The sequence below is a fragment of the Tamandua tetradactyla genome, chromosome 15 (genome assembly GCF_023851605.1).
Source record: "Tamandua tetradactyla isolate mTamTet1 chromosome 15, mTamTet1.pri, whole genome shotgun sequence".
NCBI classification, from domain to species: Eukaryota; Metazoa; Chordata; class Mammalia; order Pilosa; family Myrmecophagidae; genus Tamandua; species Tamandua tetradactyla.
Window position 1 is genome coordinate 57,356,305 of NC_135341.1, and position 15,454 is coordinate 57,371,758.

General features: G+C 39.7%; 1 protein-coding gene across 1 annotated transcript in view; it reads left to right on the plus strand.

Annotated features, from left to right (window-relative positions):
- The window catches only part of GADL1 (glutamate decarboxylase like 1), a 166,168-nt gene that overhangs the window by 76,773 nt on the left and 73,941 nt on the right, over positions 1-15,454 (plus strand). The window contains exon 12 of the mRNA XM_077130402.1: positions 12,622-12,821. Coding sequence (XP_076986517.1) covers positions 12,622-12,821 — 200 coding nt within the window. The remainder of the gene's footprint in view (positions 1-12,621; positions 12,822-15,454) is intronic.

A 15,454-nucleotide genomic window follows, 5' to 3' on the forward strand; every position in this document is an offset into this window, starting at 1 on the left:
CCAGTCCGCTTGTCCCCTTTCGGACACTTGCAGTTCATCAGACTGCAAGTGTTGTCTTGTTTGGTCTTGAAAATGTAATCTTCATACCTAGAGACAGATGAAGCCAGAGAATCTTAGAGGTTATCTCATCCCCTTGCCTCTATCCTACCAGAGAGTTTTTCCTTATTCATCGTTTCCCTCTCCCCTCCTCCCTTTTTGGCAGCTTTTAACCAGTAGTAACTTCTACTTGCTGCTTGCATAGAATGAGCTTTGTGTTTGAGATTCATAGCTGTTCCTGCCACACTATTTCTCAGCAAAGATCCATTACGAATGACAAGATACAACCTTAGAATAAAACAGAAAACGAACCCAGATTTAACCAGTTTCATCATAGAATATATTTTTTCTTGTTGGGTTGTTGGGAACAAAGGAGTTTAGAAATCAGAAAGCAGTTTGCATCTCCATCATCAAAGGCCACTCCTCATGGGAATTGCTTGGAGTGTTTCTTTCTCCAATCCATAAGGGAAAGTAATCCATGGCTATTTTATTTTCCAAATTAAGTATTTACTTTTAGAAGCTATATATTTACTTATGAAAGGGATTTTAAAATTGGTGCGTATTTGGCCTAAATGAAAACGAAAGATGATTTTTTGTCCTTTATCAAAGAAACAACTCTAGTTTAAGAGACCTTTAAAATGTTTCACTTTTCCTATCTCTACACATTTGGAAACAATTGTGTCATTGAGAGTGTCTCCTTAGGCTTAGGTTGTAGAAAGTTGGGTGCAAACTGCTTTTTAAAAAAACAAGTTTCATTGGAATACAGCCGTGCCTATTCCTTTAAGTATTGTTTGTGGCTCCTTTCGCGCTGCAGAGTCAAGTCGTTGTGAAAGAAACTGAACGGCTTGCAAAGCTGAAAATATTTACTTTGTGGGACCCTTTACAATAACATCCCTGTTTTAGAACATGCAGAGGAGAAGGGTTTTGCCTCCCCCAGTCTCTGGGACCACAATTTGAACGAGTAAATTCTGAAATTAAATAAACTTCTCATAGGTGAATCCATCTTTAGACCTTAAAGCCCAGGATGACCAGTGTTCAAATACTGCTCTGCTAGGGACCACAGAATCCCCATTCTTTCATCTGTAAAATAGAGACACCTCTTTTGAAGATTTACTCTAGGAATAAATAAGGTAATGTTCAAAAGTGCACAGATTCTTTTGTCCCAACAAATATCCTCTAGTATAGTGTAAACATTCCCTGTCATTTTGGTTCATTTCTGTATTTTACGATAAGTCTTTGGGAATAAAAGCCTTTGTCCACTACATCTTGGACTCTATCCAAGGGTTTTCCTAAGTGCTTTATGATTCATTTTAAATTATTATATAAAGCTAGTTTTAAGTAGGCTTGCCTATGGTTATGGTAATATCAACAATTTTAAACAATCCTTCAGTGAAATTTATAAAAAGAAGAGCAGGGAACTTGTGTTTCAGCAATTGCCTTCTTGCATAGCATTTTCCCCTGTATGAAATCAATCTCTTTCCTTTACTCCAAGCCTCAGAGGCCAGACCTCTTGAGGATGCTCAGACCCCGTAGGCCAGTAACCTTGCTGCTGAATGCGTAAAATTCCATTTGAGAAGGAACCGGGCCCCATTAACGGCATCACAATAAATTGGTAGACATAGACTGATTCTGCTAAATGTGCTTCTGCATGGAATAGCTCTTCTAACCTCAGTCTCCAGCAGCACACTCCCTCTGTGTCTGTTTTGCCCAATTTGAAAGAGAGCATTTCCAAACATGTCATGTACACCTATTTTGGAAGATGCAACTAAGTTATCTAAACTGAGGAAATATGCCTTGTGTTAATGAATAATTTTTTACAAGCGTTCACTGAGCCTTGAGGCCATGAATACACAAAGCATCTGCAGGAGGTGGGTTGCACTACAGTATCATCATCCTCAGTTTACAGATGAATAAAAATGTGATATGATGAGGTAAAATGATGTAGCTGTAAGTTGCACAGTAAAGGCTCACTGTTCAGCAGCAGCAAATGACTACTGGATGCTTTTGTGGTACCTGCCAGGTATACCAGGAAGTTGGCTAATTACTTAACCCCTTTCTATTCCTTCCAGCGTGCCTTTTGCAAGCAGATATCACTCCAGGCTTCATTTTATTTCCCCAACGTCATTTTCTCTTGGCTTTGACCTCATCCCTTCTTCTCCTCTTACTCATCCTCTTCCTCCTTCTCTTCCTTCTTCTTTTCCCTCATGCACCCCCCATCTCTCCTACTTCCTCCTTCTCTTTCTCCTCCTTTTTCTTCCTAATCCTCCCGTATTATATTTTTGTAAACTGCCTTAAAAGGCAACAAAGTAGAGTATAAATGAATGTATACCGGATAAATGATAGAAACTCAAAATTGGAAGTAATGCAGGGAAAGTAAAGATCACAAGTCTCCCATCAGAATTTAGTAAGCAAAGTTTACTCATATCCATGTTGATTTGACTTAGCTTGCAAAAACAAATGGTGCTTTGTCAGTTTTGCTTCATATCACAAAAACATAGCCAATCAGAAAATTGAATAGATTAGGGATCTTGTGATGTATGTTTTTTTGTTTGTTTACACATCCCATCACACCACTATCCATGGGTATTTGTTTCATATCTTGAACCATTCTTTTTCTCTGATTAAGGCTCCAGCATTATTCAAATCTTATCCATGTTCTCTTTATGTGAGTGATTAGAATAAAGCCATTCTTCACTTGATTCACATACAAACAAAACTTTAATAACAGACACTAATAGCATAAAACACAGTCATACAACCACCCTGGTTTTATAATTTGTCATAAAAATTACACTTCAAACTTCTCTAGTTTCAACAATGTAATGTCGACTGAAACATTTTCTAAGTGAGGTTGAGACCCATCAGAGCAGTGTTTTTCATTCCTGATTGCACATTAGGATCACCTGGTGAGCTTAAAAATCTAGTGTGGTCCTTACTCCAAACCAGAGAGTCTAGTTTAATTGGTCTGGAATCAGGGTCCTGCGTTGGTATTTTTTTGGAACTTATTCTCCAGAGCTGAAAACCATACTGATTGGTCTTAAATTGTACAATTGTAATTTGTATGACCTTTATATTTTTGCCTTTTAATGAACAGAATAGAATAGAATGGAATAGAATTTAAAGTATCCATCATATGTAGTTTCATGCCTTTTAGGTGGTACTGTGTTACTGCTCAAAAATAATTTCTTACTGTGGGCTGTAGTCAAAGTTTGAGAAATACCATTTTAGATTAACTTTAACAGAGAAGGTGTGCTGATAGCAGCCTTGGGGAAATCAGAAAATCTCCATCTGTCCTAAGAGAGAAGCCCAATTGCACTATTTTTAAATACTTGCAGGGCATGTAAAGGTGTTGCCAAGTATCTCTGCATTATCAAATGTCTTTTTAACTATTTATAGAGGCACTTACACATTCTCTAAGACACTGAGCCGAACTTTCCTCTCTCCTGTAGGCAATGTCACTATTTAAAATTAAGTTGCATTTCTTAAAAAATATCTTTTTAGCTTAGTCTCCTGATTTTCAAATCAGCTCATCCTAATCCTTAGATTTAGGAGTGCTTAAGGAAGATTTACACTTCAGGACAAATATAGGCTCTTAGGTCCGGCACTAAACTGCTGTATCAGTTCTCTGAAAATCCCTTTCAGGGCTACAGACCTGAAGCTTTCTGCAATTTGACACTTAATGAAACTTTCTGGAATATTCCAGGAGGCCTTCTGGAAGGAGAAGAGAGTGTTGATATAAACTCTAGGTGTTCAAATATTCCAGCATAGTCAGTGGTTTTCACAGATGACATAAGTTTGAGTCAGCTAACTTATCATCTGGTCATCAGGTTACAGCTCATTTTTTGGTAAGGAAGAAACCCCTCTCTCACCCAGACTAGTGTGCTTCCAGGCCCTGCTGGCACTGCTCTCCGCCATCAGGACCCTCCTTCTCCCCGTCTCCTCGCGTGGCTGGGCAATGGCGCATGAGGGGCTGCTCCATACAGTGGCCGGTTTGCTGGCTGCTGTGGCTAGGGATCCAAAGGTGAGGGGAAAGCAAACCAGTGGAGGCTGCCTAAAGGAGAAGGCTGCACTTTCCTCACATAGAGGAATGCCAGGGAAGGTCCTGGAGGAGTCGTGCCCACCATGCATGCTCGTGCCGTGCTCCTTCGGGCCCCTTGTACCTTGAGTTGGGGCACGGAGCTGCGGGATCTGTTTGATGACTTAAAGCAATATATCCAATGAGAAACAGGCGATTTTGAAAAATATTTTGCTAAGCGATTTAGAACTTTTCAAAAGACGATCAACTTGAAGCTCAAGGAAAGAGAAAGCTACAAGTATAGAGCTTGCAAGACTTCCCTTTCAAAGCATCCTATATGAAATGGTGACATTTTCTCAAACAGTATACCTTCTGTGCCCTTTGAGAGTACTGTGAAGTTTAAAGCATTGTGTAAATAACTGAAAGAAGAGAAGTTATCTTTTTTGTGTAGGAAACCAACACATGCATAAAAAAGCTTCCTGGAACCAGCTTCGGTCAGGCAAACCATTGAACAGGCTTGCACGGAGGCTGACAGCACAGCAGTATTTTGAGAAAATGGAGGCCTATATTAACTTGACAAAAAGATGTTGAAAGGGCAGAACAAGTTCAAATATGTTACCGCATGGCAGGAGAGAGCCAGCAGTCTGCTCACTGGTTCTTCAGAAATGCAAGCACAGACACCATGAATATCAGAGAACTTATGTAGCTAATAGCTTTCAGAAAATACAAGCAATGAGGGGAAGATTTTTTTGAATTGGAGAATCAATAGAAGACATACTCAGAGGTTGATCCATACTCAGAAGTGATAGCAATGATTGGAACATGCTTGAATGGAATAGGAAAGAGTGTTGAATCAGTGGGTCCAAAAATGGTTCGGAGTTGCTAATGGAAGCCTGCAAGTGAGTATGTGAAATTTCTGGAGCCACTGATGCCATCAATGAAGCACAGTGTGTTTGAAACTAACCTTTCAGATTCCAGAGGAGAAGGTAAATAAGAAATCAGATTTGGTGGCAAGTTCAAATATACTGTGGCTGTTCATAAAATATAAGAAGCTTTGGGTGCACGGGTAGTTCAGTGGGAGAATGCTTGCCTTCCTCGCGGGAGACCCGGGTTCGATTCCTGGACCATGCACCCCCCCCCCACCTCACCCGCCAAAGAAAGAAGAAGCAGCTTTCTCTCGAGCTGTATGCAGCACCCGATGATTTTAACCATTTTCTACTCCATCAGAGAATGAAAAAGTTGCAACAGAAAGGAAATGAATTAAGATTCATAAAAGATGGATCCAAGAAATGTCATAAGATAAATGAGAGATGTCTGTTGAAAGACTTCAAGATGAAAATACACCTGCTTTGGATTGCAAATGAACATAGATAAGGCAAAAATGCAGAAATGTGTGTAGAGGGCCAAAAAATTGAGGCCTGAGTGATTTCAGATTGAAGCAGACTTCCAATAATTAATAAGTGAACAGATATTATGAAAGAATTGGATGTATGAAATACACTCCCCCTCATCAGTTGAAAACCGAGCATGAGCTGGAGATGGCCAGATGGAAGTTATGCAGAGGAACAGAGCCAAGAGAGTGAGATGAAGATAAATGCAAAGATTTTGATGACCAGCTCTCATTCTTGCCATAAGTATTTGAATGTTTTGTGCATTTGAAATCAAAGAGAGGGAACATTTTTGAGATTGAAGAAAAAAACATTCTATTATAGAGAAAGACAAAATTAATGGGAGCACATGCATTTGGGAAATGAAGATAGAGGGTTACGTTCTCACTTCATACATCAAAATCTATTTAGATGAAAATAGCAAAAGATTCCTAAAGGTGGTGTGCTAGTACAAGAACCTTGATGTGTTGGAGGAGAAAACAAATGGTCTGCTGGTTTTCACAGCCCTCAAGCCTACCTATATAAACAAATATCTTGAGATGAACTATACTTTAGCACTTGAAATGACAACTGCAACTTGTCCAGGCACCATCCTTTTCCTTTCCCTTCTGTGTTTTTTGTTGTTGTTGTTTGTTTGTTTTGTTTGTTTGTTTTGCATGTGCCGTCACTGGCAATTGAACCTGGGTCTCCAGCATGGCAGATGAGAACTCTGCCTGGTGAGCCACCATGACCCACACCCTTCCCTTCTGTTTTTAAAGCAGGCTCTTCATGGCTTATCCTCACGGTTCAATCTTTCTCACGGTTCAATCCGGCTTGCCTCCTTTTGGGGAAAATGATGCTGACATTATTTTATTCTGATTATTTCCTACTCCATCCCACACCAGCCATTCAGCAGTCAGTTGACATATCCACTTTCTCTTCTCTGAATAAGGAAACTGAAACTAGACATGTTACCAGCTGGCCGTTTGATGTGTCCTTAGCCCTCGGTGTATGGCCTGGCCTATTCTCATTTCACACTATGCCTTTTGTGTCTTCCGTTGAACCCAGCCTGAGACTTGCAAGGGCCCACGACATCTGAGTTCCCTCAAGTAGGGGAGCTTGAGCAAGGTCAGGACTATGTCCATTTGGAGGATGAAGACTATGGATAACTCTTTCTATTGCTCTAAGATTTCTTGTAATATCCTCCATATATTCTGTACCTTGGTCTATTTCTATGGAGATAATGGCAGATATATCCTGTCCAAAAGGGGAGATGGATGGGAAGTTTTCTTTTCTTTTCTTTTTATTGTGAGATATATATACAAGAAAGCAATAAATTTCCAAGTACAATTTTTTTTTTAATGCTGTATGGCAGGGTCACATTTCATTCTTTTTCCATGTGGAATTATACAGAGACCTTTCCATCCTTGTATAACTCCACCATCACCTTTGATCTCACACTTTGGGGGTATTTGGGCTATGCCCATTCTAACTTTGTCATGTTGGAAGGGCCGGTCTATAATATGGTACAGAGGGATGAAACTAGCTGCTGCTCTGGTAAGGCTGGCTCTTCTGCATTTCAGGACTTATCTGGCCAGGAATCCATCTGGAGGTTGTAAGTTTCTGGAAAGTTATCCTAGTGCATTGAACCTCTGTTGAATCTTACATAATGCCCTAGGTGTTCTTTAGGCTTGGCAGGAACAGTTTTGATTGGGGTTTGGCAAATTTTGATAGGTAGTAATGTCTAACTGAAGCTTGCATAAGAGTGAGCTCCAGAGCAGCCTCTCGACTCTATTTGAACTCTCTCAGCCACTGATAACTTATTTGTTACACTTCTTTTCCCCCTTTTGGTCAGGATGGCATTGTTGATCCCATGGTGCCAGGGCCAGACTCATCCCTGGGAGTCATCTCCCATGCCACCAAGGAGACTTTCATCCCTGGATGTCATGTCCCATGTAGTGGGGGAGGGCAATGGCTTAGAGAGAGGGCAACAAGAGGTCTACCACAAGTAATTCTTAGGCATATGGGAGGTTTTAATATGCTCACTTCATATACAGTGAGGAAGGCTGTCACCTTGTTCTGCGGCTTGCCTGGGGAGAGAAGTATTTCAAAGGAAAAATGGGTGGTGGCATCTGGCAGGAATGTGCAGGAGAAAAAGAGGATTATGGCCAAAGACTGGGAGGTGTTCCCAATTTACTATATTTCATTAGATTGTCACAGTATTACTGTTTGGTGGGTAGCAAGTATCCTCATCTCCACTAGATTGAGGAGAAAAATGAAGCCCAAAATGTCAGGTGACTTGCCTTGAGCTCTGACACCAAGTAACTAAAGCAAAAGCAGAATTCACATCTGTTGATTTTCACTTTATTCTCCCAGATCAGAAATGACGTTTAAGTGGTACCCAGTGTATGGACCTGTGAAAATCCCATGACCAATCATTCTTCCAATGGCATTTGAGATTCTTACTAACTTGGCTACTCTTTGCCTTTCCATCCTACACTCTCTACCTATGTCCCACCTCATTAATTAGCTCCAATCATATTCAGTTAGTTCCATTGCTTTTCTACCCAGCTGCTCCTCATCTTTGGCTCTCAGCTGACACATTGGTTCTCTGGAAAGTCCTATCTAACATCTTGAATTTGTGAAAGATGACCCTTTGTGCTCCATGGCACTGGTGCTGCATTGTAATTGTTTTTCTGTCCCTAGCCCTTTTCTAAATTTCTTGAGGGTAGTGACTTTATTTACTATTACATCACCAGTGCCTACCACAACTTTTGGCATATATCAAGGTACTCAAAATGTCTGTTCAATAAAAATAAAGCCAATATCAGATGACATAAAGTTTTAAAATTCACTTTTATGTTTTGTATGACAACCAAACCTTTCTGCTCTTTACAGCCTAAATTTGATTTTGCACATTCAGTCTAGGCAAATGTTAGCCTAGATGCTGAGCACCTCCATGGGGTTTGATGTCCAGGCTCCTGGCATCAAAATGTTTGTGGTGTAATGGCTTCAGAGTACTTTGGGAATGAATTAATTGGTACAAAGATGATTAATATGCCCAATTCACAACATATTTAGTTTGAACCATTTTTTGCATGTAAATAATGGTCATCTGGGACAGAATATGGGAAAAGACATATGGAAAGAGTTTTCAGTTTGGTAAACTGAAAAACATGCTCACAAAGAATGAGGAAATTATAAATATCTTTGTTGCACACAGAAACCTGACTTAAAATATGTCTGTGTGTTCACTGACTCCTGTGAAAGAAACTGCAGAATCAGGACTGGCCTGGCTTGGCTAATCTTCACAAAGGGAATATATAACCTGCTGATTCATTATGTGTTTTAGTGATATCCTTAAATATCACCAGATTCATAGATATTTAGAAAAATCTAACATGATTTATAAACAAGATGTTAGCAGTATGATCAGTCATATTTACAGGACCAGCATAAGGGTCTGAAACAGAATCTCAGTTGTTTTGATCTCTAGTTCAATATGCTTTCCACTATCATTTTCCTTTTCAGATAGTAGCGCATAATGGGTCATGAGCTCAGGTTCTGAATCCAAACAAGCCTTGTTTTTAAACAGCCCTACCACATAGACCGTCATGGCTTTGAATAATTAACTGAACCTCTTTGTGTGGCCATTTTCTCATTATTGCAATGGAATTGATGAAAGTAGTAGAACTTATCTCACTGGGTTTTTGTGAGAATAAATGAATTTGTACCTATACAGTGCCTGGCACATAATAAGAATTTAATAAATGTTATCCTTGGCCATTATTATTAAGTGCTAGACACTGTGTTCAGTGTTGTGAACACAGAAAATGAAAGTTGTTGTTTTGGTACTCATATAGCACACTTGTCATTTGCCTATTTGCTGTATAATCCATTTTTTAACCTTCCTTTGCTTTTTTCTGCCAACAGGACTTGACTCTTGCAAACCTCATTTCTCAGGCTGTCTTGCCCAATGGCCTCACACTAGGTTTGGCCAATAGACGATTCAGACAGAGACTGAGGTAGCAAGGCCAAAGCTTTCTCCCTGCCTGGGTAACATCACCAGTAGAGGCTCTCTCTTCTCCATGTCTCATCTCCTTCCAAACAGAACCTCCTTCCATGGTCACAGGGCCCACTAAGATCCCTGGTTCCCAGGCTCCCTTCCAGCTGTGAGGGTGGGGGATGGGGTGGTTAGCAGCTATATTTTTTGAGAGTGAGGCCAATACCAAAGAAAATAGATCAGAAGAAAAAGATTTACTGCTGATGATTTATGTCATTTAATCCTGGAAACAGCTCTGCCTGAAGCTGTCATATACCTGGATTTTTTAAATATTAGAGCTTATAAAAATTCCCCTTTTTGCTGTAGCTATTTTGACTGTATTTCTTTCACTTGTCACTGTGAGAGTGCTAATACAATGTCTTTTAATCCCTTAGAACTGTTTATGTTGATATCACAACATAAAGTGATTATTATTCTCATTAGATTCTTGTCTCTGGAATCATCTAACCAATATTTATTGTCCAGTTAGGATTAAGGATATGAAGATTGCAAGATAAATATGGTCCCTCTCTTTGATTGCATAACAGTGAAGCTTTTCTTCCCCCAAATTTCAACTTTTACTACACTTACTCCAAAATGCATTTTCTCTGGAAATTTGAGCATCTTCTCTTAGTTTATGTATTTCTTAAAACTAAAGGACACCTCATTCATTTTAACACAATGATATAAACTTAAATGCAAAGCAGGAACTTTGGGCGGAAAGTGTTCATTTATTTTCAATCAAGTAACTCCCGTGCCTCTGGTTGTTCTTTATGAAGCCTTCTCAAAGCAGGAGATTTTTCAAGGCCACAAAGTAAACAGTGACCCCCCTGTAAGACAAATCACTCATTCTGTTATATGCTTTCTTGGCTCTCCTCTTTTACATTTGCCTATGATGATGCAATTTGTCATCTGATAATGGATGAGCATCTTCTCTTCTTCAGTCACCAGCATAAGCTAGTGAAACTTGCCCAAAACATGTTCAAAGTTCATTTGCTTTGGGGAACGTTTTGAGTTGAGGAAAGTAAATTTATAATGAAGGATGAAGAGAGTAAAGTACAATTATGATGCAAGCATGAGTACATGTATATGTCTGTGGTGTGAATATGTGCATATGTTTTGTCCTTACAATATATGCATCGGTCTTTTAATCTTAATAATATATAGCCAAGCTGTAATTGTTACAGAAGCAATAACCAAATTTTCTTACCTTTTAGGATAGGGAGATACAGTGGTGTCAGCTCAGATAAAAGCAGAAGAGGATTCTGATAGAAACAAGTAAATTCATAGGATTAAAGATTTTTTGTTTTGTTTTGTTTTTGTTTTACCTTAGCATTCAGGCCAAAGCAATTTGCTCTTTCCCTCAGTGTTTACCAATAATATCCATCAGCGCCACACTGAAGGCTTATTAGTATTCATTAATTATTATTTTGTAATCAGTTTATTGTATATACTGGTTGAGTAGGATTTTGAAATTCTTAAGTCTAGTATATAATTTTTTTTTTCTTACGTGGGCAGGCACCGGAAATCGAACCTGGGTCTCTGGCAGGGCCTCAGAGCCACTGTGGCCCGCCCTATAATTCTTTCTCATAGCAAAATATTATGCTTTTTGGTAATGGGACACTAATCTGGATTTAAATGTATATTTCTATTAAGACAACAAATGCATGCTTTCACTTGGAATGCGTTACCTTATGATTTTTGTTTTAATTCTTTAATTACAGGTTGACCAATCAAATAGAGCACAGTTTATGCATTTTCTGATCAGCAGGGGTCATTTTCTAGGGCCTCTGTGACCGATGGGGAGTTTCTCTGTTGCTTGCTTTACAACACTGATAGTTTGCATTGTCAAGGTTTGGAGGATGCTGCAAATGAAAAACTCATGTATCTGTGTTTCTTCTATCCACCCCGCAACCCAGTGAACTGTGAAGGAAGTCTGGAGGGAGGGGAGTGGCATTATCATCCTGAATGCTTAGTGAGAGTGCTCTGTGCCCCATGCAGTGTTGGACTCTGTGGATGTAAGATGGTTGGGGTGGGATCTCCACCCCCTAGAAACTGCTTGACCACACGAGGAGAGAGTATATTCTGATTGCTCATTGAGTGGTGATGGTACAGGAACAAGGCTAACAAGTGAGCCAGTTATCAGGAAGTGAGCCCTGTAGAAGGACAGAGAAAGAAGCTGAAGAAGAGGAAGAATTGAGATAGAAATTGAGGAAGGACAGACCTAGATAAAGAGGGAAGACATGTTCAGTTTATTGCTAAACTTAAGGTTTATGAAATGTTATTCTTTTAAATGTGTCAGATGTGAAATTAAAAAGAAACATGCACAAGCAAATGGCGTGAGCAAAGATGGAAACGGAGCATGATCTTGAGCTTAAGAGAAATTGAGTAGATTGGTTATGCCGGGGAGCAGAGGGTTCTAATGAGTGTTTGGGGCTTTAGTAAACACCAGATAACATTGAAATTAGCTTGGTTTAGACTAGTAATTTTAGGTCAAGATGAAGATTCTGCTAGTGATAGGGTGAATTGTCAAATGGTTACCTACTTCTTAGTTAGAAATATCCGGTCAATAAATGCAAACTGAATTTGGTTGCAAATAAAGCCAACGAGAGACCCACCTACAAGGACCTTTGGGATGGAAGCTGATGTTTTGAGGTGATAAAAGCTTTCTGAATCTTGTTTAATTCCTCCATAGAATTTTCCACAGGTTTTATCTCTGGATTACTGTCTACTTCTGGCCTTTTCAATATGGACATGAGTAGGAGGCCTAGTTTTTGCCTGTGAAAATGTGTAAGGCATGTACAACGTTCTGATTTTTTTTTTTTATCACCAATGTGGAGCTTTGAGGGAGTTGCAGACAGATTTGGACATCTTGAGAAACTAGCCCACCTTGACTTTGCACAGATGATAAAATAGTGGTCTCAAAGCTTCTCAGTGCCCATTGGTCAGATTATAAAGATGGATTCCAGAGTTTTAACTACAAGGGTTTGTTTTGGAAATAAAATGGTAGTCAGTGTCTCAAAGTAAATACACACCTATCACTTCCATCATCGGGCAGTCATAAAGTGAGATATATGTTTGGCACACAGTAGTAAAACGTGTGTGTTCTAAAAATGGACAGTCTTGTCATCTTTCTTTTTTTTCTTTTTTCTTTTCAAAAGGACCTTCTTAAGAAATGCTACTCTGCCAAAGCATCGTACTTATTCCAGCAGGATAAATTCTATGACGTCAGCTATGACACGGGAGACAAGTCTATCCAATGTAGCCGGAGACCTGATGCATTCAAGTTCTGGATGACCTGGAAGGCCCTGGGCACATTAGGCCTTGAAGAAAGAGTTAATCGTGCTCTTGCTTTATCTAGGTACCTATCTGTATGTGTGCCCATGTATGCCTGTGGTAGAAAGACGGAATGAAAGTAACAAATTTGTAAAGTCTGTTCATATACTTTTACTTGTGCATGCCTTCTTTCACCCAGCAAACATTTTCTCAGTGCCTACCATGTGTTAGGGATTGTGGATAAAGGAGTGTCGCCCCTGTCCTCAAGGATCCTACCTAGTGAGATACACATTCATATGAAAAAGTACATAGAACACAAGGAAACTCCATTGTGAAGAGGTCATATATGGTGCTCCAGGAGCATTCAGGAGAGTCCTCTGGTCCATTTTTGGTGGACATTGGCAGAGGCTTCTTGGAGGAAGGAACACTAAAATGAGACCTTAAATGGAAAAAGGGAGAAGAATGATTCAGGCAGCGGGAGCACCAGGCACAAGTCTTGAGTTGTGTGAGAGATTACAGTGACTTTAAGGACCTGAAAGCACATCTGTGAGATGGGAGGGTAGCATGTGAGGCTGGGGTGGAGAAGTAATGTGGAAGCACCACGTTTGCCTGTCTTCTTATGCAACTTTAGAAACAAAGCTGTTGACCCCACTTTAAAAGACATTAGAAAAGCTATTGAGATGTTCAAACGGGGCTGCCTGCTGCTTGAACAGGACCAAACCACCGAACTTGGATCAAGTCATTTAATGTGCTAGGTTAGCCTGCATTGTATAGGACTGGCTTTCATGGTGTTTTAAAAAATCAAATATTTAAGATATTTAAAAATGAGGAGATTTCTCAAAAATCTGGATTCTTGGCTTTCTCTGAAAGATCTGAAGTCTCTCAATTGGCAATAATCAACTGAACCTGGTGATGTCTGGCCCTCGCAGGGACCATGTCCCCATCACTCCTTACTGTTTTTTATTAGCCTATTTTATTATAGCAGAGAGCTGCAGATGGCCTGGATATAAAACCTAGCTCTACCATTTACAAGCTATATCACTTGGGCAATTTAATTAGCCCCTCTTCGCCTCAGTTTCGTTCTAGAAAAAATGGATATATAATGATGGCACCTAAGCTCAAAAAATTATTTTGAGAACTAAATTAGTTGACATATCTAAACCACTTGGGACAGTGCCTGGCATGTGGCACATGTTATGCTATGTCTATTATGAGTTATTAGTCATCCCTGGCCACTGTGGGCATGAGTTTGAGATCCCTGGTTTGAATGTTGTCTTCTTCTTTACTCTCCCTATTCACATTTCGCTTACCAGAACGTCACGTGTCTCCTCACAGATTTATGACAATTTCCTCTTTCTACACTGAAAGTGGAGTGGTATGGGAGTAAACAGCTATAGGATGTTTTTCTAAGGCTCTTGAAAATAAGATAAAGGCTATGTCACTCAACTTTTACCGTAATAATGCAGTGCAACAAGCTGAATGCAAATCCAGTGTTTTATAAAAGCAAGTACTTGCTGTCTGAAGCGGCTTTACCTCATAGTGTGGTGGCCGGTGGTTCGGATTTACTCCCCAGGTCCTTTACCTTCTGTGGGCCTGGTGGCTGTCCAGGGCATGTCCTTCTGATGGTGATGCCAGAAGCCCAAGAAGCGAGCTCAATTGTGCAGGCCCACTTTAAACTGCTGCAGGCACCAAACCTACTCACATTCCACTGACCGAAGCATCTCATGGCCAAGCTCAGTGCCAAAAGGCAGGAGGTAAAATTTGCTTTTTTTTTGCAGAAGGAACTGCAAAGTGACATGGCAAAGGGCTTGTAGAAAAGGAGAGGTGAGGGATTGGAGTCAGTAATCCAATCAGCCATGCACTCTAGGAGTTTAGGAACCTATCCAACATAAAATAGCCTTCAGGGTCTCGCTTACCATAACAGTTTTTAACTTGTTGAAAAACCGTGAATTGAACCAGTTTTGCCAAGAGAGTCATTGGAGGAGAAATAATTCAAAGAGCTTGCAATTATAATGTTTCTGTTTTGTTAGAAGAGTTTATTTATTTGAAGCACTATTCACCTTGGGTTTATTTTCAAGGTTCATATGTGGTTTCCTGGACTTTTAATTTAACAGACAACCAGAAATATTTATGGTATACAGTTTCTCCCCCCACCATCCACCACTGGGTAGATGTCACCCTACTTCTTGTAAAGGAATACCTTCCACCCAGCTTCAGTACATATACATTAGGAGGAATTGACGCTTTCCTCAGCATGAAGAAAGGGCATGTGACTCAGGCATGACCAATTAAAGCATCACATGTCCCTGGCAACCGTGACTGATTCAGAGATGGACATTTGCTTCATTTGGAAATAAATAAACTTTCCTTCAGACTGTTAAGAGAGTAGTGCTCCCTTTAAGCATTTTCTTACACTATTAAAATGTGGTAGAATCTCTGCATTATTTCATTGTGTAAGCTGCTAAGTAATTCAGTGGCAGGTGTCTTGAAATAAGGCTAAACATAAATATTTGATGATCGTATTTATTACAAAGTTAACATTCATCTCAGGATGGATTTTTGTTTATAGTCTAAGGATACTTGCTAATTTCTGCAGAGAAGTATCAGAGGAGGATAAATGTTAACATTTCAATTCAATTTAACAAACATATTGTTTATAAATGTTTGTGAATATCAATTGAATTGAATTAACATTTTAGTGAGCATCACTGCAGACTC